The 21,945-nt window shown below is 37.9% G+C and overlaps 1 protein-coding gene across 1 annotated transcript in view; it reads left to right on the top strand.

The window, feature by feature from the left end:
- LUZP2 (leucine zipper protein 2) overlaps nt 1-21,945 on the top strand; it is a 455,713-nt gene that overhangs the window by 390,165 nt on the left and 43,603 nt on the right. Inside the window, exon 9 of the mRNA XM_046638106.1 lies at nt 7,390-7,554. Within this exon, the coding sequence (XP_046494062.1) occupies nt 7,390-7,554 (165 nt within the window). The remainder of the gene's footprint in view (nt 1-7,389; nt 7,555-21,945) is intronic.

Raw genomic sequence — 21,945 nt, 5'->3', positions numbered from 1 at the left:
AATACAGAAAACACATTTTGTTTTGATTATATATCACATAAATAAAGTAGAAAAATACATATCAAATTCATGGATGTAACTGCCTTTAGAGAAAGACAGAGTGAAATAATACCAGGGAAGGTGACAAATACTTCTACTATTTCCCAAATGTTTTGTCTCTCAATGACTATATGGATACAGATAGTCTTTAATTCATACACATTCATATATGTATATTGCATGCATTATATACATCATTATATAGTATACACATTGTACATATAAATTAGATATATGGAATACATGGATATGTGTATATTACAAATATGTATTTGCATGTACTATCATAGATAATGTTTTCTACAATTATATACATATTATTTCATATATAGCAAATATGTAATCAAAATGACTTTATGTTTTTAATTCTGATTGATATTTACCTGATATTTGTTATATTTCTTATGTTGTTCTCTATTTGCCCCCATATTTTACAAAATAAGTTATTTTTAAAAATGGAGACGGTATTCCGTCTGCTGTCAAAGACTTTTCGTTTTTGTGATCACAGTTTAGTGACCATTATATTTAGAAAAATAAGCAAGTAAGATGAGCGCATTCATAGACTTCTTTTGCAATAATATGCTGCATACATTGAGAAATTTTGTAAAGAAGGAGGTTCCCTCCTAACCACCAACTTAAACCATGGGTGTTTTGACATAGAATGGAGGAGCGGGAATGTTTCAGGCTGATTCAACTTGGAGCTCTCGTGGTATCTCCCTCTTCCTGTGCAGTAGTTGTGAAGGACAAGCCTAAACTTCTGCCTCCCAGAGATGTGGGTCTCCCATAGGCATTTTCTGGACTTAGGTATGACCGAAATGTCTTCGCAGGTAACATAGTTAACTTTTCAAACAGGACATCTAGGCAGTATTGCAGTAGACGAATTAGTAAGGACATTTTGTGACTTTTAGTGATATTCCTTCTTAAGGTTTAAATCTTTGGGAGAAATTTGGCTTTTGAATGCATAACTAGATATTTTAACAGCTTCACTCCTGTGTAATTGTCTTATTTTATATTTATTCAGGTAATTAATATAATATTTAATAGTTTTAGGGAAACCTGCCCCCTGTTTTGTAGACTAAGTCAAAGATAATTCACCTTTCTAAGATTTCAGCTTTATGAGTTATTTTTTAAGTTAAAAAAATTCTATGGATTTATGCTAATCTCTGAGCATATCCGACTCATGCTACGTAATATTACTTTTCAAAAAGGGAAATGTCTCTTTACAGAATTGGTAGAATCAGAAAATCAGAGGTACGCATAATATTAAAGTTCAACTAGAACATCTCTTTTTGGGATCCTTTCTCTGGCATCCCTGCCACGATCTCTGCAGTATGTTTTAAGTCCTAGAAAGACGTTGGGATCCCACGACGCTGAGGCATGCCAGTGTCCTCTGAGTTTTTAACAACTCTGACGTTTGGAATTTTCTTCCTTACATTGTCTTTTCCCTGACTTCAGGTAATTCATTTAGTCAGTCAGTGGCTAAATAGATTTGAATTTTGTGTGACCACCATGTGCTAGGTGCTGTGGGAAACAGAAAACACTTATGATACATGGTTTTGTGTTCCACATCTCTCACAATTTTGTGGGGCGCCAACAATCAGGAAATAATTGTGTGGGGAGCCATGAGGTCATAGTGATGAAGGGTTGGTGACCCGAGGAGTTGAAAGAAAGATTTCTTGGACTCTCAAGATCTGGCAGTAGTGCTCTTTTATTTAGAGAATAGTGTGGAATAGCATGGGGACAGGGCCATGGGCAGTCAGAGCTGCTGAGTGGGGACAGGACCCATGGGCAGTCAGAGATGCTGCTGGCATGGGGAGCTGCTGCTGCCGCCACTGGCATGGGGACAAGACCCATGGGCAGGCAGAGCTGCTGCCGGCATGTTGCTGCTGCCGCTTCTGCTGCCAACATGGGTGGAGAATAAGGCTAAATTTAAGGCATAAGTATGTGAGTTATCTCTTTACAAGACAAAGGAAAAAATATGAAAAAAGTTAAAGTGGTATCAGTGCAGGTGGGGTCTGGTCATTGGGTGATCCCATGACTTTTAGACAAGAATCAAATCGGATTAAGTAAATGTCAGAAGCCACTACCCTAAATCAGTTACATGAGATTGCCAGACAGTAACCAACTTAAGTTCTTGCCTTCCCCATTAAGAGTTTCTAGAGACAAAGTCATCTCCCTTCTTTCACAAATGCAAATGTCTCTCAAAGGGCAAGCAAATTCCAGTCCTCGGAGCCTGCTTCTCATCTGCAGTTTTAAAATTAACCAGCCTAAAATAATCCTCATCAATAGAAGCACAGAGAATGAATATGTATATTTTAAGTCCTTGCGGGTTATAAGGACTGGTGTAGTCGCATATTATTTCATGGACACATTATAATTTGGCCTGAGACACAGAACTCAGGGTTAATGTGGAGTTTTCCTTCCTTCATCCTACCTATTCTATCCTTTCCTCCCCTCCATTTCTACTTCCCCCCACCACCGTGTGCCTAGCCCACATCATGCCACAGTCCAGATGCAGGATGAGAGGCTGTATGTTGCAGTGTTTAAATAAAGGTCTGCAGAGTCAGTTGGTCTGTTCAAACCATAACTCTTCCGCTGACCATGTTCGAATCCCTTAAACTCTACGCTTCACTGTAAAATGGAACCATAAAATTCCTTTATAAGAGTGATGAGAAAATAGCATGCATCCAGAAAGTAAAATACTGAGGAGAACTCTTGGCACATGGAAAACACTCAGTAAGTACAATAATTACTACTCTTAGTGAATGAGATCAGAGACTGCCTCTCCGTGGTCATAATTTCTCTCTTTAACCTTAAGGATCTTGTCACTCCTTTTGCTCCAGTGATCTATAAAAGCATTTCATATTATCGGAGGTTGATTTCAACAAATCTCATGTAAGGTATGTGATGGGCTCACAAACTGCAGCCATAAAGTCAGGTAGAAATGCTAGCTCACTTCAAAACGGATAAACCTACAGTTGAATGAAATCGCTCTTCACCACTCTCCATCATCTTTATATGAGACTTTTTGCTCTCTTCAGGTGTCTAGCTACTAACAATGTTATATCTGGGCTTCAAATAACCTTAAATACCCCATAAATATTATGAAAACAACATCTTCACACTCCAACTTGGTTCTTATGACATATTTAATGAAAGAAGTCTCAGTTTACTATTACAGTATAAACAACAATAATCTCAAAATCTAAGAATCAACCTTGGTTTTCCAAACAACCAATTATTTATTTGACAATACCTTATGAATTATAGCTAGGCTCAGCTACTGGAATGCAGAAACAGCTCTCTGGTATGGAAATCTATCTTGTAAACTTTCATGTTAAAAAAGATTTTATTGCATCTGACCCTCACAAAATTTTGCCCAGGAAAGCAGGCGTTATTACATCTGTGTTACAGATGACACAAGGAAGCCGACCTACACAGACTCCTGGGACTAAGCAGTAAAGAATGAGAACTCTTTTTGCCACAGCATATGTGGCACATGGCAGGAACATAACAAATAGTTATTGGGTGAATAGATAAATGAAGACCTAACTTCGTAAATTATTGAATGTGCTATACATCCTGCATACAAGGGACCTGGAGATCACCTAGAGTAGAGAGGCAAAAAATACTGAATGACCTTCTGGGAGTCAGAGAGCTGATTTCATGGCAGAAAGAAAGTTGACGGGAATTCACAGCCCTGTGTGGTCTCTGCAAAGCCAGCAGCTGTTACTGCACCCAGATCTCTCTGAGGACTTCACGTTGTCATGCAAATGAGTTAAGATGGACATGAATAACACCTTGTGAATTTTTATTTGTCAGGAGATGAGAAATTAGAGGCACAGTTGTCTTTGCAAGAAACATCTTCTTCCCAGAAAAATGCTTTTTTTCTGTATACTTTACACAGTTTATGTCATATTTCATTAGATGCCATCTAGCTTCAGTGAACTTCAAAGTGAACAGTAGCCTGCAGTTTTGAATCAGGCTACAGCTAGTGATATAAACGAAAATGGAATGATGCCGTGGTATAAAATCATTGTCTGGGTCCTGCTCATGGAACTGGGTCAGGCCAAACTTGAGTAGGGTCAGTAATAGGCTCTATTAAGTTATAGGAACAAACTAGAAAGCTGGGAGGTTTTTTTGGTAGAAAGCTGACCAAATTAGGGCAGAGTTGCTCACAGCAATCTGTGGTCTCTGGCAGGAAAAATCTACAATGTAATCAAGGAATGGAGCCAGAACCTAAGATAGGAGACCAAGTCACAGGTTTGTGGACCACAAAAGAAATGAAATCAGAAGCTAAGAGACTAAGAATAGGTTGAAACATAAGAGCAAAGATAGCTTATTACCATGGCTCTCAAAGGGGAAGAGTTGGAAACTACGTCTAAGTGATGTTGATTCTGTTATCTGAGATCGTCCTGACAAGGTCAGAAGACCACTGTAAACAGATGAGATGATCACTCCAAAGTTCAGATAATTAAAAATATAACATATACACTCATTCCCATTTATTGTTTCATCAGAAAAGGTCTTTCCTAAATATGTTGACTGAAAATCAATATTTGAAACTATTGACGCTGTTCGCTATTTATTTTCCACATCCAAGTTCAGCCATTAATTGGGAATTATGGCAACAGATACCTCAAGCCTGTTATAGATCCAACTTTTAGATATATAGCGTGTTAAGAAGAGCAAAGATATGAATACAGTGAATACAAGAATCATCATCACTTCTGGCATGATTTGAACATGGGAAGTCAACATTTGAAATCCACATTAGCTTTGAGTCCTGGCCAAGACCTGCCTGACTCTATCACATTAGCTCCATCTCCATTGTCTCTCTATAATATGAGAAACAGAAAACGTATTTAAATTGTTCAATGCCACCTGGAATATTTCACTCCTGACACAGCAGCCAATACCGTGATCTCCTATTCTGTCATGAGACAAGGGAGGGTCAGCCAAGATTATGAGAAAGAACCAATAGGAAGAGCAATCTGAACTATGACTTCATTTCTTTTTATTGATGTAGCTTGTTAGTTTCCTTCTGTGACATACAGAAACAACATTTTCACCTAAGTTTTAGGTCATTTATTCGAAAACCATTTTTGTCATGTCCCGTCTAATGTGTCAAGGATTGTGTTAAGTGCTAGATACATAGTTCTGAACAAAATAGCCAACTTATACATGTGTGTACATACATATGAGTTAAAAATTAGTGATAAATTATATGAAGGAAACAAACAGGCTAAATCATAGAAAATAATGGGTTGAGGTAAGGGCAAGAATTCAGGGACTCAGGCAAGCAAATCAAAGAGACCATTTTGAGTAAAACCTTTCAATATCTAAATGTTATCTTTCAGCTTGGCCACCTCCTGTCCACTTAATGCTCTTCCATCCTAGTCCTTATCAGATTCTTATTTTGTCGTAGTCAACTTGACAGAGCAAGACTGATGAGAAGCAAATACATGTCTGTCCTAGTTCTTATATGTTTCCAATTGCTGCTCTCACTGCTGGTTTTTCTTTAAATCTCTTGACACAACCAAAAGAGAGAGTTCTTAAACTGCTATTCTAGCAATGGACACTCTCATCTTAAAGACAAATATTATCATGTAGCACATGTGAGGAGAAACACAGAAGTAGGCATTAGGAAGAATCTAAATCTAGACACTACTCACAAGAAATTAACCACAAAGGCTTTATAGGATGCGGGAAGCAAGGGAGGATGCTGTGTGAAGGTGTACTCCTGACTGAGTATATAAAAGGCAGTAGTTGTATTGGGAGCGTACCACTTTGACAGGCAGAGACGACAGGCCTTGCTGCTTCATTGATCAAGGGGTCACTGAAAAGGTAAACTCTGCCCGTGCTTGGGATCTTGGCCCCAGTACCTAATCTATCTCCTCATCTCTCTTGGCCCAAAGACCACATCTCATGACTCAAAATGAATGTTTATGTGGCATTGTCTTTTTAGGACCTATATCCATGCCCCAAATTCCTCCTGAGTTACCATGAGATTTCCCAAAATTTGTATGCCTCTCTTCACTGAGGAACCTGAGTGTCTGTTTGGCCACATACCAAGTTGGGTAAGCAGGTACGGGATAGCTTGCGGAAAGACTAAAGAAAAGACCCAGAGATGGCAAATGAGACATATAGATTTATTGGGAGTCGCTTACAGGGACTGTCCAGTGGCGGCCAGCAGGATAGAAGTGTGCACCTGCTACTGCCCTTGAGAGAAGCTTGCTTAAGTAGGCAGAGGAACAAAGGCTGCGTGCTTGCCGATGGTAACTGTCCCTTTATGACCTGCATTCTAAGGACCAGAGCCCCACCAGAGGGCCTCATGTTCCCTGAGACTGTGATGTCCTTTGTGCTAACTAACTATCCCGTGAGAAGCAGCTGGGTTGGCCAAGCCCAGGACTGTTATCTTGAGTGCTGGGCACAGTACAGACAAGGGGCTTCAAGGATGCATGTCTGCTGTTAAAGGGCACTCAGACTAGTGCCCCTCTTGTATGTCTCTGTGCTCAACTTTGTTATTACTTTTTGTTACCTTATCAGCATTTAAAAATATTTTTAATACTGGGAACTGGGGGTTAGATGGAAGTTAGAGATGGTTTTCTATGTTAGTTCAGTCCGACTTGTGATGTAAACCAGAAGTAAACCAGTCTGAAAACCTTGAACTTTCTTTTCTTCAAAGTAAAACAATAATAATAATGCCAGTTTCACAAATGTTTGAAAGCATAAAATTACCTCTTGCATGTGAAAGTGCTTGGAATATTGTGATATCTTATTAATATAAGAAAGTGTTAAGATTATCATTTACAATCACATCAGATTAACTTTCACCACATAACAAGGCCCAGAGGAAATAAGAGTTTTATGAGAAACAAATTTATTTGCCCAATATCTGGGGAAATTGAGCAGAGGTACAGGCTAATCTGGGAAATACAGGGGCCTACGTTGCTAGGCAAACCATTTGCAAGAAAGGAGGTTGACACTAATAAAAAGATGGCAGGTTTCTAAGAGGGACATTTCTACTTCAGAGGGACCCTTAGAGTATATTTTCTCAGCAGCAAACGATCGTGATTGAAATAATGTCAGTTCAAGGGAGAAAAGTAAAATATGTCTCTTTCAGTGTTCAAAATATATCATGAAACACACCAGCTCCTAAAAACAGACTGAACGTGCATTAAACAGGATGTCATAATGGAATTCATAAACTAGGCAATTGCATTTGAAAACTTATAACGCATTTGTGTGGGGAACGAGTGTAGATTAGGGGGACAGGGAGAATCTAATCAGATAAATGGTGGCCAGAGCCACATGGAAACATTGTGATGGCTTTTTCTTTTTTTGCAGGAGGCGCAGCTGAAAGCAATGAAAGAGACCATACAGCTCTGCCTGTCAACGGTGTTCCGCGATCAGCCTCCCGCTTTGAGTCTATTCAGGGTTAATCCAACTCAGATGTCAATTCTATCCAAGACAGTTGACCCTAAGATTCCAGATGCAGTCACAGAAGGCGAGGTACACTTTATTCATGCTTTGAAAAGTAATATCAAGTAATGTACTGTCTTTATAGTTCATTCTGTATCATCATCAAGGTGGATCCAGGTAAGGTGTCACATTCATTAAAAGATTAGGAAGTAAATGGAAGATAGTAACCCAGTTTGTAAAGTCTCCATGGTCACTTGGAGAACACAGGAAGACAACTTTTCTTTAGTAGAGAGCCAGCTGCTTCTTATGCAGGATTATCTAATTGTAAAATAATAATAATAATTATTATTATTCTAAAATTATTCAAAAATAATAGAAATTATGTTTATTATTGTTTTACAATTGTTAAAAGAAAATATCTTGTTATTACATTCCAGTATACACCAGATGTTCATATGGAAAATATTTTCTCCTAGGGTATAACCATCATCCTCACAAAAGTGGATGCATATTTAAAAGTTCAAGTCCACAGTTCTCAACAATGCCCGCACATTACAATCCCTTGGATTTTGTGAAACAATTCTGACGCTCCCCTCAGACCTATTAAATCAAATACTTTCTGGTTTGGCCCCAGTCATCAGCATTTTTTAAAAGCTCCCCAGAAGATTTTGAGACCAACTGACTTAAGCAATTTTTCCTCCAAATCCCCGCCAACCACGTGCCGGGGCTGCTGTTATTTCAAACCTTAGAACCTTCCATTTTGCAGCCCCTAGGTGTAAATAAATCCTGAATAGTAATTGGAGAAAGGCGTTTAGTTTCAGGCAGTATGTTTGAAAGTGCTGGCTCTCCTGTCACTTTCCATAGGGTCACTTGCTGTTAAAAGGAGTCATATAGATACCAGTCCGACTTCTGATGCAAATCTCTGGGGCTGGGCCCAGGAACACCTGAGAGCCACCGAGGCAGATGCCCAATGATAAGATACACCTGAGGCTTTCTTGCTGCTTCTGTCTGTCTTTTCCTATTTTGGGGTTTTGGAGCTGTGGGCAAACTGTAGATTAGTGAAATACTATTACTAATTTCAGGATGAAGAGTCAAAAATAAATGAAATAAAATAAGTCTTCTAATGTTCTGTTTTCATCTTTAGTCAATTCACGGACTGCACAGATTAGTGGGTATAATCTTAAATTTCTCTGGCAAAAGTCATTTAAAAATATGTATTTCCATCTTTATCATATTATTCTATTTGGTTTTATTAGGTACTGAAAGATCTTAAGATTTTCAGGCCAATAATTTTCTCCTTTTTCCTGTCCCTTCTTTGAAAACTCTAGGTCGAACATGTTTGTTTACTTAACCAAACTCGGGGAAGAAAGTTGCATAATAATGACTTTCTTATACTTAGGAAAAGTCTCAGGTACATTTATTGAAACTGGTTGTTGGTTCAGTGCACAGCTACCCACGCAATCTCGCCACTTCCCAGGAAGCCACACTCTGCCTCCACTTGGTGTTAGTCTAAGGGAGGAGGGAAGGCTCAGCACTATGAAGTCTGATGACTTCGGGGAAAGGAACTTTGTAATTTGATGGACACATTACACTTGTCTCCAATTCAAAATATGTTTATGTAAGCCCACTATGAAAACTGGGCTCCTATGACCCTGAATGTGTGGAGGAAATTACTGACTGTTACTTTAATTGATTTACTATCAATAAATATATATGTCCTGCCATTGAAATAAATAATAAACATTTTATTATTTCTCTTGGCTCATCACAGGAAAAGATAGGGAGCATTTCGATGAGCCTGGCTTGGGGATTGCTCATTTTTTGAAAAACAATAACAGGAAAATCCAATTGTTTAAGATAAAGTTCAATAAATCTAAGTTGATGTGCTGTAGAGCATTCTATTTTATAGATTAGCATTAAAAGCTTCTCTGGTGTTTATGTTTTGCCCATATTTGTTATCTTTTCAATAGTGGTGGAAATTGTATTTTGTGTATACTTGGGGCTCAATCTCTATGCAGGCACCTTGCAGATAATATTTTAAAACTCCTGAATAATGTGTTTGGAGTGTGTGTAAGAGAAACAAGCTCTTCAGTCATGGAATAATTTTATTCTCCATACAAAAAGGGTAACTTTTAAATGAGGACGTTTAACTGGTGGGTCTTCAGAGTTGGCTAATTATAGCCATGGTGAAACGATATGCGTGACTGAGAGTTGGAGACAATGACACCATCTAACCTCTCGGTGCCTCGGTTTCCTCAGCACCTATCTCAGAGTGTTGTCATTACAGGAGCACTAGAAATAATAATTCTTCTGCCTTTCTGTGATATACGGCTGGTCTCATCTGCTTTCATTTGTTTGTCTTAATCTTCAACTCTTCTTTGAAAAAAGAAGAGTATTTGGTTTTTCTTGAAATCTGTGAAACACATCCATTAAGCAGTTTTCAACCTACATCTGGAAAAAGACAAAATAGCCCCCCCAGTGTCATTTTATTTATTTTCCTTTCAGAAATTGGGTAATGCTGTCAAAAACTTTATTGCATCATGCATGTGTGTATATGTGCATGTAGGCATACATGCGTATACACATATACATACATGTAAATATCATATACATATACACACATGTGTATTCGCTGTGGATTTTCATTAGACCCATTAGCTGCAGATTTCATTAGGAATTCAATATTACAAGAATTTACCGGCAAAAACTTAAAAAATAATTTATATATTTTTAACCCCTACTTTTTTTTTTAAATTCTGGAGCATGCCTGCTACATAACCTTTTGGTCCTATAGCTTATGTTTCTGCCGAGGGCCATCAGTCAGGCCTGTCAGCCTCCTTTTCTTCATTGCATCCTTCATTGTTGTGATTCCTGCTTCTCTCTGATTTGAGTGAATTTTTCGTACTCTTCCAGGTAGAATTATTTTTTCTATTCTCAGTGCTGGGATAACACAGTGTTTACTTTTTACGACTCTTGGTCCTGCCTTGAACGCAGTGATGACTCCATACTCCTCTTTCCATAAAGGAGATGACTATGCTTAGCTCACTGATTTGCTGTTCATTATTCAGTGTCCAGAGCAATGTTTCTAGAGAATTCACCTGAAATACTTGTTGTATTTCTGTTTTAGTCAGCTCGAGCTGCTCTGACAAAATGCCATAGACTAGGTGATTTAAAGAACAGACATTTATTTCTCACAGCTCTGGAGGCTGTGAAGCCCAAGTTCAAGCTGCTGCCAGATTCAGTTGTTGATAAAGTCCTTCTTCCTGAGTTGTAAACAGTGCCTTCTAGCTGTATGCTCACATGTGGTCTTTTCTAGGTGCATGTGCATGGAGAGAGAGAGATCTTTCTCTTCTTTACAAGGGCAATAATCCCACCATGAGGGCCCCACCCTGGTGACTCATTCTAACCCTAATTACCTCCAGAAGCCCTCATCTCCTAATACCATCAAATAAGGGGTTAGGGCTTCGGTGTGAATTTTGGAGGACAAAACATTGAATCCATAGCAATGCCTCTCTTCTTCTTGGATGTTGTCCTGGTTTAGAAGTTAGAAAATATATATTATTGAGTGTTCATTTAGTGCTTAGTATTTAACTAAACTGTTTTCCATCTGTATGCCAGGACTGTGCTCATTGCTGGCAATGTATGTTTGAAATGACACAACTCTGACCTTTTGCAGGTTGTAACCTAATTCTCTGTAAAGAGAAAACAAGAAAAAAATGCAAGGGGTGTGTAGTATATCAGGACTTGTGTGTGTGTGTGTAATTCCGTATTCCAGATAGCTTTGATTAAAGATAAAGACTGAGGAGCTACTTGGCTCCAAATGCACGTGAGATGATGTCTTTGTTTTGTCTTTGTTATGAGATTGTGCATTTGTTATGTAGAAAATATTGTTTCAACAGAGAGATGAACAGCAAAGGTATGAGCCAGGAGACCTGATTTGCATTTTGCATAAATGACTCTAACTAGAGTAGAAACAAGCAAAGCAGTGACAGTTTATGTCACTGATCCATTCAGGAGATGACAGTGACCATGGTACAGAAATGGCGATGGGGTTCCAGATGTAACTGAGGCAAAGAACTGCAATGATGTAGTGATTAGATGGGATGCGTGAAGGGAGGAAACCAGAATAGCACTCAGCGCAGCGTCTATTCACTGTCATGAGAAAGGCAGGAGGAGCTCTTGAGGGAGAACCCAAATTGGGTTGTTTTTCAACATGCTAAGTGCAAGACGTCTTTCATAAAATCAAGTGTCTGTTTCCAATAGGTATGTATACATTTGAATCTGGAACTCAGGGAAGACATCTGAGTGGACATAATGGATTTGGAATCATCACCATGGATGGCAATTAAATGTTGGAAATAGATTAAATTATCTGATGAGACAGTGTAGAGTGAAAAGAGAAGAGGGCCACAGAGGACACCAGACGAGAAATAACTCGAGTCTGGTTTTATGTATGTCTGATAGGTGGAATGTTTATGGTAATAGTGTACTGCTTCCCCTTATCTTTGGTTAAGATCCTCTTCATTATATATTTCAGCTGAGAACCATGACTTTTACATGCCTGTTTTACCAGTATGAAAAACAGAATCTGCATGTCATTGTGTATATCTAGAGTATGAATACTCCAGTCTCTGCTGGAGATGGCTCATACCTGCTTGTAAAAGCTGACTGTTAGATTGGATTGGTGGTTACCATAGGGAAAGGGGGGAGGGGGGAGGGCAAATGGAGTGATTAGGCTCACATGTGTGGTGATGGACTATAGTTAGCTTTTGGGTGGTGAATATGATGTAATCTACACAGAATTCGAAATATATTATGATGTACATCGGAAAGCTATATAATGTTATAATCCAATGTTACTGCAATAATAAAAATTTCAGAATTTGTACTAGATAGCCCTTAAACACAGCCATTATTAAATATTAATTATATACGCTTAAAATTAAGTAAGTTATGCCAAAGCTAATGTGGTAAATACCATAACTCCTGTACCGTGCGATTGTCCCTGCTCTTGAGGTTATTGTGTCTTTTGGATCTATATGGTGGAAATACTATATAATCAGGTGCAACTGATGCCTCTTCCCAACTTCACGCTTAGTCGTATTGTGGTGGTAGATTGAAATTGGTAGTATTTATGCCAGAGAAATTGGCAAACACTACAGATCAGGGTCCGTCCATCTCCAGAGTTAGTGAATAGCATCCTCCCGCCTGTGTGTATGAGTGTGGTGTATGTCTACGTGTGTGAAGCCTTTAAGATAGGCCTACTGGAAATCCTAGATAATATACAAACAGTACATGATCAAACGCTCATTTATTTTTGTTTTCTACTGCTCGTGTGGTACAGCTAGATGCATAACAAGTGCTCAGAAAAGGCAAAATAATTATATTAAAAAAAGCTTATTCAATTAATGGCATATTCTGAAAAGCTAATAATTTGTATATATCCATTGTACTGTTTTACTTATTATATTCATTTTATTATAAAATATTAAATGTGATTTGTGTAGTTTAGAAAATATATAAATGTAGGAGGAAGAACAGGAAACATATTACCAAGCTGTTTACTACTTCTGAGTGAAAAACGTGAATTTTTAATATGCTAATGCCGTTAGTGTTTACAGCTGCGTGATATGGCATTTAAGAGCTTGGATTCACTCTACAAGGGGGTGATAATTGCTACCTCTCAGCATTTCTGGGAGGATTAAATCAGGTGAGAACAATGCCGGACATAAGGCCCTGGCACATTAGTCCAAGACAGCTCCCAGGTTCCTCCCTCCTCTCTCCTCCTTTCCCAGGGCTGATGTCTCTGCAGGACAGGATGCAGAAGAACCCCTGCTCAGCAGACAGGGTCTCCACTATTCCCAGCCTTGATTCCTCTCCTGGGTCGGCGGCCTGTGGGGACAGCATGTGGCCAGCATCTGCCCCTTGCCTCCATAGGTCATGAGCCTCATGGGGACTAATGAGCTGCTCTCCCCTCCCCACTACAGGTCATCTGCCTCCTCGCCTGACTCACCAGTCACCACATCAGGGCAGAGACCTCAAAAGATAGGAAAGACTCTTATTTCTGTCCCAAGTGTCCAGCCAAGACCCGTGAAGGCCCAGGGGACTTCTGCCTGTGCAATTAGGCTGTGCTTTGCATTGACACCCAAGAAATCTTGTATAATGAACGTAAAGACAAGGGAAATTATTTTTTTAAAGAGAAGAGATAGCTAAAGTTCACTAGTCAGACTGACTAGGTAAAAATCTTGTTTGTAACTGTCTAATTTTGAAAGCTTGATCAAATTACTTTACTTCTCTGAGATTCATCTTCCATATGTATAAAAGGGAGACAATAATAGCATCAATCCTAAAGATTCGTTGTGAAAATTAAGTAGGAAAATTCACATACAGATTTCAGCTTATGTAGTAGTGTCTGATACTGAGAAATAGTCAATAAATGTATGAAATAAGTACTATATCTGGAAACCAGGATAACACTTGAGAAGATTTAAAGAATATTTTTAGTAGTATGTTACTTTAGTTAAAACAAAAACTATTTACATTTTTTATTGTTCAGATGTGAGAATAGAGTACATCTATTCAAATAGGTACAACTATAGTTTTTAAACATGAAAGTATGAATAAATCCTCATAATACATTTAATATCAGTGATCATAATATTAAATGCCATAATGAAAGGAGAAAGTCAAAAGGGAGCAGAAATGAGAAGCAATTCAGGTAAACAATGCAGATAAAAAATGATGAAATTGTGTTATGCAAACCTGTTATTTCATCCCCGCTCCTGGCAGTTACCATCTCCTGTCTTTGTTTTTCTTTCCATGCAACTCACTGCCTTGGATTTAGCTGGAGTTTACACTGGTAAAGGTCACAACTGTGATATCTACTTAATTGGACAAGGATGATTTTTTTTTTACCAGTTTGTTGGAAATACCAAAGTCATTCTAGGGCAGCGGGCAACAGTGGCCCTATTCAGGAGCTTAAAGGCATCCAAGTGAAAATTAGATTCTGCTTGGTACCTGGAGGTTTAAAGCAAGGTGGATTTGTTTTTCCCTCTTTTTTGCCAAAAATCTGTTGCAGAGTAATTTCCGAGAACTCCCAAAACGGTGCAGCTGGTATCATCATGGACCAGTCTCTCAACCTAGGCTGCGTTTTTCAAACATTGGGAGCTTCACTCACACCCGAGTATCAACACTCACAATTCTGATACAATCCAGCAGAAGTGCAGGCTAGTTTTGGGGATTATTCAAAGCTCCTAAATTATTCTAATTTACAGCCAAGGTTGAGAACTGTTAAGATCCTTACTCTAGGAATAGGAAAGGAGTCTAAGAAGTAAGCCTGATCTTCCCCCACTCTGCTGCTTCTAGAGGAGAAGATTTGTCAGCTAGCCCAGAGGTGATCAGTTTTACATAGATCTGGTTTTCTACCAGCTGCCTGTCATTAGCTAACCATTTAGTTATCTATAAAGTCTACCAACTATTGACGTTCTTTCCATGCTACAAAAATATGTTTTATATCTTTGCATATCCAGGGTTATTATGAAGATAAATAGGAAGGCATAAGTCTCAAACATTTTTATAAAATATAACATTACATCTAAGGAATTTTGCTTGGGTTTCTTTTCTGGTTCTAGAAGCTCTTAATGACTTGTTTAATTACTTCCCAGCACATTTGGTGGATATGTGACAATGAAGTTTAAGTTAAAAATATATCATATTTTATGTGTTACTGTGTGAATGTGCATATTATATATGCACATAGATATAAATTATAAGGTGTATATTTAACTTTGTAAATATAAAAATTGAACCAACAAGGACTCTTTTGACGTTTCCTATTTATTACTGTTATTCAGGTTTGTACTCTGGAATGGTCTGAAACCAAATCCTTGTAAGCTTTCATTTATTCTTCATCCTTTGTACATATATTCTAGAAATTGATTGGTTAGATATCTCTGCAAACTTATTTTAAAATTATTTGTTAGACGCATGAAGATGTAATTCCTTGAATCCTCCTAAAATTAAAATAAAATAGGAATAAAACACTCTTTGTGGAAATGTTACCTTACGTAAGTCTAGGAAGTCATTCCCACATTCAGAGAAAGTAACACTTCTGAGTGTGTGCTGTGCCACAAAAGAAGGCCCACCAGGTTCCGTTTTCTTTTTTTCCTTCATAATTGAGATTTTATTGGTTGTCTTGAGGATCGATATGCAGAGATTTCAGTTTGTACACAATTCTTACTGTACACACCAAATATGTAAAAGGCATGTGCTTGTGATTCTTTTCTAAACAGTTATTCCAGTGACTTTCCAGCCTAAAATTTGGAGGTAAATTTTTCTTAAGAGGATATCAATACCAATATATTCAAGTATTGATAACCTGTCATATCATAAATCCCAGTAATTCATAATTTTATGTCATATGTACTACATACACAAATGTTCAGTCTTTCACAGCACACTAACAAAGGTGCTAAGGAAATTGGACTAGCACCACCAAAGATGTTACAGAGTGCACGAAATTCTGACGGGAGAGCCAAGGTCAGGGAGTCGCTTCATTTAGAAAACAATTCTACTAAAAACATGAACATAGAAGTAATTAAAAATGTTCAAGACACATTAAATGCAAGACTGTGACCCCAAATTGCCATTTAGTATGCTGTGTGCTATAGGATATAAACACCGCTCCTCCATCCTTGGAATGTTGGCTGACACTCAAAACAAAAAAACCTCCCATGTTCGATATCCCACTGTTTTCTGGTTTTATCAAAAAGTGAAGAGACAGCAAATGATTTCACCTCTTAAAAAAAACATTTACACTTAAAAGATGGCATGAGGTGCAATTCCCTCCTTCTTAAAAATGCTTCTAGAGCCACTAAAATACTTACATTTACAAAATAGTTGATAAAAATATTCCTCTGGATTGTACAACAAGGGAGACAAGTACCACTGTTTGCACTTTTCTGTCTGAAGATTTATCCACTTTTGCAGGAGCAGGTTTTGCTGACAATGTTGCTGATCCCCTCTCGGGCTCCTCCTTCACTGCCCTTTTGGTGGAGCTGGCCTTACTCTTGGGCATCGTGGTGGAGGGCAGGAGGGCACATGTCTGCTCTTCCCACTCTGCCAGACTAGTTCTGTTTCTTTTCCTATATTTTAATTAGAATTTCTTGAACAATAATCATAGAATAGTGACTTTCACGGTGCCTCCAATGATTAGGTTATTTTAAAGGGGTTTTAGGTTAGCTTCTAGTTACCAGTGGCTGCTCATAGGTAAGACAGGCCCCAGTAACCCCTCCAGTGATTATTAATCCAGGGGGCATTTTGTCTTTGACACTAGAAATTCTTGTTCAACTTTTCTTTAGATGTTTCTTTAGTCTCTTCAGATACAGTAAAAATTCTTAAGCCTGAAACTCCATCTGCAAGAGATATTTCCTTATAATGCTTGCAAAGAAAAGGACATATATAGGGAATTTAGTCAACTTGCTATGGTCATTTTAAGTCCACAGTGTTTTTTTCCCTCTCCAGGAATTATTCATTTATTTATTTTTGTATCTATCAACCAATGGGAATTTACTAAAAGTTTTTTTTAATAAGGGAAACCTGATGAGATTACAGTTTTAAGAAGATAATTCCAGTAGCGATACAGAGAGAAATATTGGGAGGATTAGATCATAGAAGCAAACCAAATTGTTGGGAGAATAATAGCATGTTCTTGGTGAGAAACAATGAGATAATGGCAGTGGGCAAGAGGAGGCAGGGATGGATTTGAGAAATGCAAATGACGTAGAATTTGTGAGGAAGTGGAGGTGAGAAGACTAAATGATTCTTTCAAAGAAATTAGCTATGAAGAGCAGGAGAGTGGATAAAGGTAGTGGGGGACTTCTTAGTAGGATGAAAGGAGATTGAGCACGTTTTTGTAAGAGAGAAAGAGAGGAATGAAAAAAGATATTGAGGACAAAAATTAGAGATATGTATCAGGGATTCAAAATTCCAGAAGCATCATCAAGGAATATGAATGATAGGTGAGGAGGTAGACGTGGAGTAGGGAGGTATCAGCTTCCGAGGTGGGAGATGAGTTGGTCAAGATGAAAGAAGGTATGGATTGATTTTGATGTAGACGGAGAGGAGTTCAAACGGGATGATACCCCATAGCCTTTAGTTCGTCATTGAAAATTAGGCCCTTCCTGACTCTGGAGAAGCCTTCTGTCCCTCAAGATAAATGCCTTGGAAAACTGTGATCTGCCCGCTGTCACATACTCCTAACTCCAATTTATAAATTCCCTCGACAGCACTCCTGTTAGTAAATTTCTTTGTTCTCCATTCCCAGAGGGGGAAGAAATTCCTCAAGAGAGATGAAGTTAGAAAACCTGCAATGAAGTGTTCCTGCAAAGAAAATGTAGCAAAATAAAAACAATCATTATACTGAAAGATGCTACAGACTACAATTAAACATAAATTCAAAAGAAGGTTACTAAATTTATGTATGTTCAAGCAAATTTAAATTTGTAAATGAAATGCACAAGAGGATTAAAATCGCATAGAATTCACTAGTTTCTATATACTAAAACTAACTTCTTAGAGAGGGGGTTAGATTCTAATCATTTCTGTCTAAATAGCATCACAGTGCATGTAGAGAGAAGCTAAAAATTCTTTTCCAGTTACACCTTCTGCTTCTGTCCACTGGTCCTTGTAAGGCATTAACAGGCTCCGTTAGGTGGGCACCCTGAGTTTGTGGGTTCTCTCTTTAACATCACTGTCCTTGAGGCCTGTGTTGGAATCTGTGACTACTTGTCAGATACCCAGAAACACATATAAGAGCACAGAATTTAGAATTCAACTGAGCAATTGTAAATCCCGGCTTCTGCCAACTATTCAACACAACTGAGATAGTGGGAAATTGAACTAGAGACTGGTTATTCCTTTGTGTAAACTCCTTTGTGAATATCCTTTGTAATGATACAAAACAATGAGCCTAATAAACTAAATTGTATATGTGTTAAAGTTACAACATGATGCCCGGTATATAATATATCTAGGGTTTACCAGCACAGACTTTAAATGTAAACTGCTTGGGTCACTAATCAGCTGTGTAACAGGAGCAACTTTTAAAACCAATTCCTTCCAGTAACGTGCAGATAATAATACCGTTTTCCTCAAAAGGTTGTTAAGAGGATAAACTAAACATGATTCGTTTCAGACTTACTTGTTCTGATAAAATACTTTTGTATGTCCCTCTCTGGGGAAGTGTCCATCACAAAATTCTATATGGAGTCTGACAATAGGAAAATAATTCGAGCATTCACCAAAAGAATTTCCACAAAAGAGCTTCCAAAAGCAACAGGAAACACAAGATCCTTATATTTGCTGAAAGTAGTCATATTCTAGAACTGATAAAAGACCAGAGAATTGTTTGCCATCTTGATCCACCCTCAGTGCACTGTGAGTCACACTTAAATGTTTCAGAGAAAATTAGAAGTAGTAGCCTAGCTTTCCATCACTATCTGAAGCACATTGCTGTTCAGGATTTTGCGAAATCACAGACAGTGTTTTTGTCTCCTACGGCGTTGGTGTCGAGCTTTCCTAGCCGCATGTGGCCCTCTTCGATCGCCTCTTTATGAAAGCAAGAATTTTTCCTGAGTCTGTAGCTGCTACCTAACCTAGGAAGTTATTCACATCAATTATACTCCAAGAGCAAACGTTTTCCTTTTCCAGGCTATTGCATGAGTTCTGCTTTGACTAACAAAAATAATATGCATATAATTTTTTATTTATTGGTATTTCTGCCTGTGGTGGGATAAGAGAGGAGAAGGAAGCTAGATGGATAGGTAGATAGATAGATTATTTAATGCTAGACATTACCTTTTTATTAATCATATTCATAGCAGGTTGCCAGCATATAGTCACTCGTAGACTAGGCAAGAAGTCTATGTACAGTTGCTCAGGCCTGTGAACTCAGTAGGATTTCTGTTTTTCATTATCTTGCAGGAGTAATTGTTGATTTATTTATTTATTTTTATATATAACTCTATCATGTGGTTTATCATATTGGATATAAAGGCTAAACTACCTGCACTTCTTAAAGACTGGTTTTATTCAACTCCATATGTCAAATACCTAGCAGAGTACCTGAACCATGGTAGGTATATGGGCAATATGCCAGGAGAGGGACAAATGGAAAAAAAAATCAACTGTAAACTCTCTCACTAAACCATAATTAATCATGCTTTAAGACAGTACATCTCATATCACATGTAAATTTAATTTCAGGATATAAAATTTATTTTTGAGGATTTGAAGAGCATAACTAGATTCCAAAGACACAATTTGATTGTCATGTTTTTTAAGGACAAAATAGATTTTTTAAATGTTAATACCATATTTTCTTAGGTACAATTTTTATCTTAAAAAGTTTTTGTTCCAATTACTCAATAATAATGATGATGGTGATAAATTCAATTTGTGTAGACCTTTATGGCTATTGTTGTCAGATGTTTTATTAGATCATTACAATAAATAGAACAGCCCTTACAGTAACCATTTTACTGAAAAGAGAACTAAAACATGAACTCAAGTTTCTTATGCCAAGTCTAGTGCACCCAATCACCCTCTCCAAAGGTAGACTATTTAGGGGGCTGCCCCACTGGCATGGTGGTTAAGTTCATGCATTCCGCTTTGGCATCCCAGGGTTTGCTGGTTCAGATCCAGGGCGTGGACCTAACACGGCTCTTCAAGCCATACTATGGTGGCATCCCACATAGAATAGAGGAAAATTAGCTCAGTGACAATCTTTCTCAAGCAATAAAAGAGGAAGATTGGCCACAGATGTTACCTCAGGGCCAATCTTCCTCACACACACCACTCACACACACACACGCACATACATTATTTAGAACCTTCGAGATATTCTAACCAAAAAGAATGAACATTTAAATATGCAGTACTTCTTATGTTATCACAATACTTAAAATTTATAGAGCACTTGCTCTGTGACCCTCTTACTGCTAAGGGCTTTGCACCAGTTTCCTCAGTTAAGAAGAACATTTTGAGGTGGTACTGATAGTATTCTGATGTTATAAGTGTTAAAACTAAGACTCATAGAGGCTAGTGACCCATCCCAGGACTCAAAAGTAGGTCTTTGGCAACTGAGGTTTTGAAATCAAGTGTATCTGGCTCTGGAATTTGAGAGCCTGACCATCATCTACCAAAACCAGACAAGGACACTACAAGGAAAGAAAATTACAGCCCAATGTCCATAGTCAACATAGATGCAAAAATCCTGAGTGAAATATCAGCAAATCAAATTCAACAGTACATTGAAAGGATCATACACCATGATCAAACGGGATTTATTCCAGGGATGCAAAGATGCTTCAATATTTCTGCAGTAAATGTGATATATCACATTAATGAAATGAAGGATAAAATCATATGATCATCTCAATAGATGCAAAAAAAGCACTTCACAAAATTCAACATCCCATCATGATAAAAAATCTCCACAAACTGGATATAGAGGGAAAGTATCTCGATATAACAAAGACCATATATGACAAGCCAACAGCTGAAATCATACTCAACACTGAAAAGCTAAAAGCTTTTCTTCTAAGATCAGGAACAAGACAAGAATGTCTGGTCTCACTACTTTTATTCAACATAGTACTTGATGCCCCAGGCCAACCAATTAGTTAAGAAAAAGAAAGAAAAAGCATCCAAATGGGAAAGAAAGAAATAAACTTGTCTCTGTTTGTAGATGACATGATTTTATATACAGAAAACCCGAAAGACTCCAACAGAAACTGTCAGACCTAATAAATTCAGTAAAGTTGCAGGAAGGCATAGCTTTCTGAGCATTCTGTTTTGACTCTGCCACATCCAGTTGGTTCAGAAGGTGTTACAAACAACGTTGCACATTTAGATAAACTTATAAGAGCTAAGGGTTTTTGAAATGAGTCAGCAAAGTTCTATGAAGGCATAATTGATATTGTTAAAAATGTCTATACTACCCAAAGCTGTCTATGGATTCAGTGCAATCCCTACAAAAATTCCAATGGCTTTTTTCACAGGAATAAAGAAAACAAACCTAACATTTGTATGGAACAGCAAAAGACCCCAAATAGCCAAAGCCATCCTGAGACAGAACAAACCTAGAGGCATTATACTCCCTTATTTCAAGCTATATTACAAATCTGTAGTAATCAGAACAGGATGGTAGTGGCATACAAACAGATTTATAGACCAATGGAACAAAACAGACAGCCCAGGAAAAAAACCCCCATCATTTTCTATAGGGGTAGACCTGAATTCCGAGTCTCTGCTCTGTTACTTCCTAGTGATCTAGTCTTTGGCAAGTGCTTTGACATCTTTAAGAATGTGTTATCTCATCTTCAAAATGGGTATAATAATAACACTAACTTTGCAGGGTTGTAGGGAGGACTAAATGACATAAGGCATGTACAGCACACTCACAAGTATTCAATTAATGTC

This window comes from Equus quagga, chromosome 14 (assembly GCF_021613505.1).
Source record: "Equus quagga isolate Etosha38 chromosome 14, UCLA_HA_Equagga_1.0, whole genome shotgun sequence".
NCBI lineage: Eukaryota > Metazoa > Chordata > Mammalia > Perissodactyla > Equidae > Equus > Equus quagga.
The sequence above is the reverse complement of the archived record's forward strand: the minus strand, read 5'-3'. Positions and strand labels throughout refer to the sequence as shown.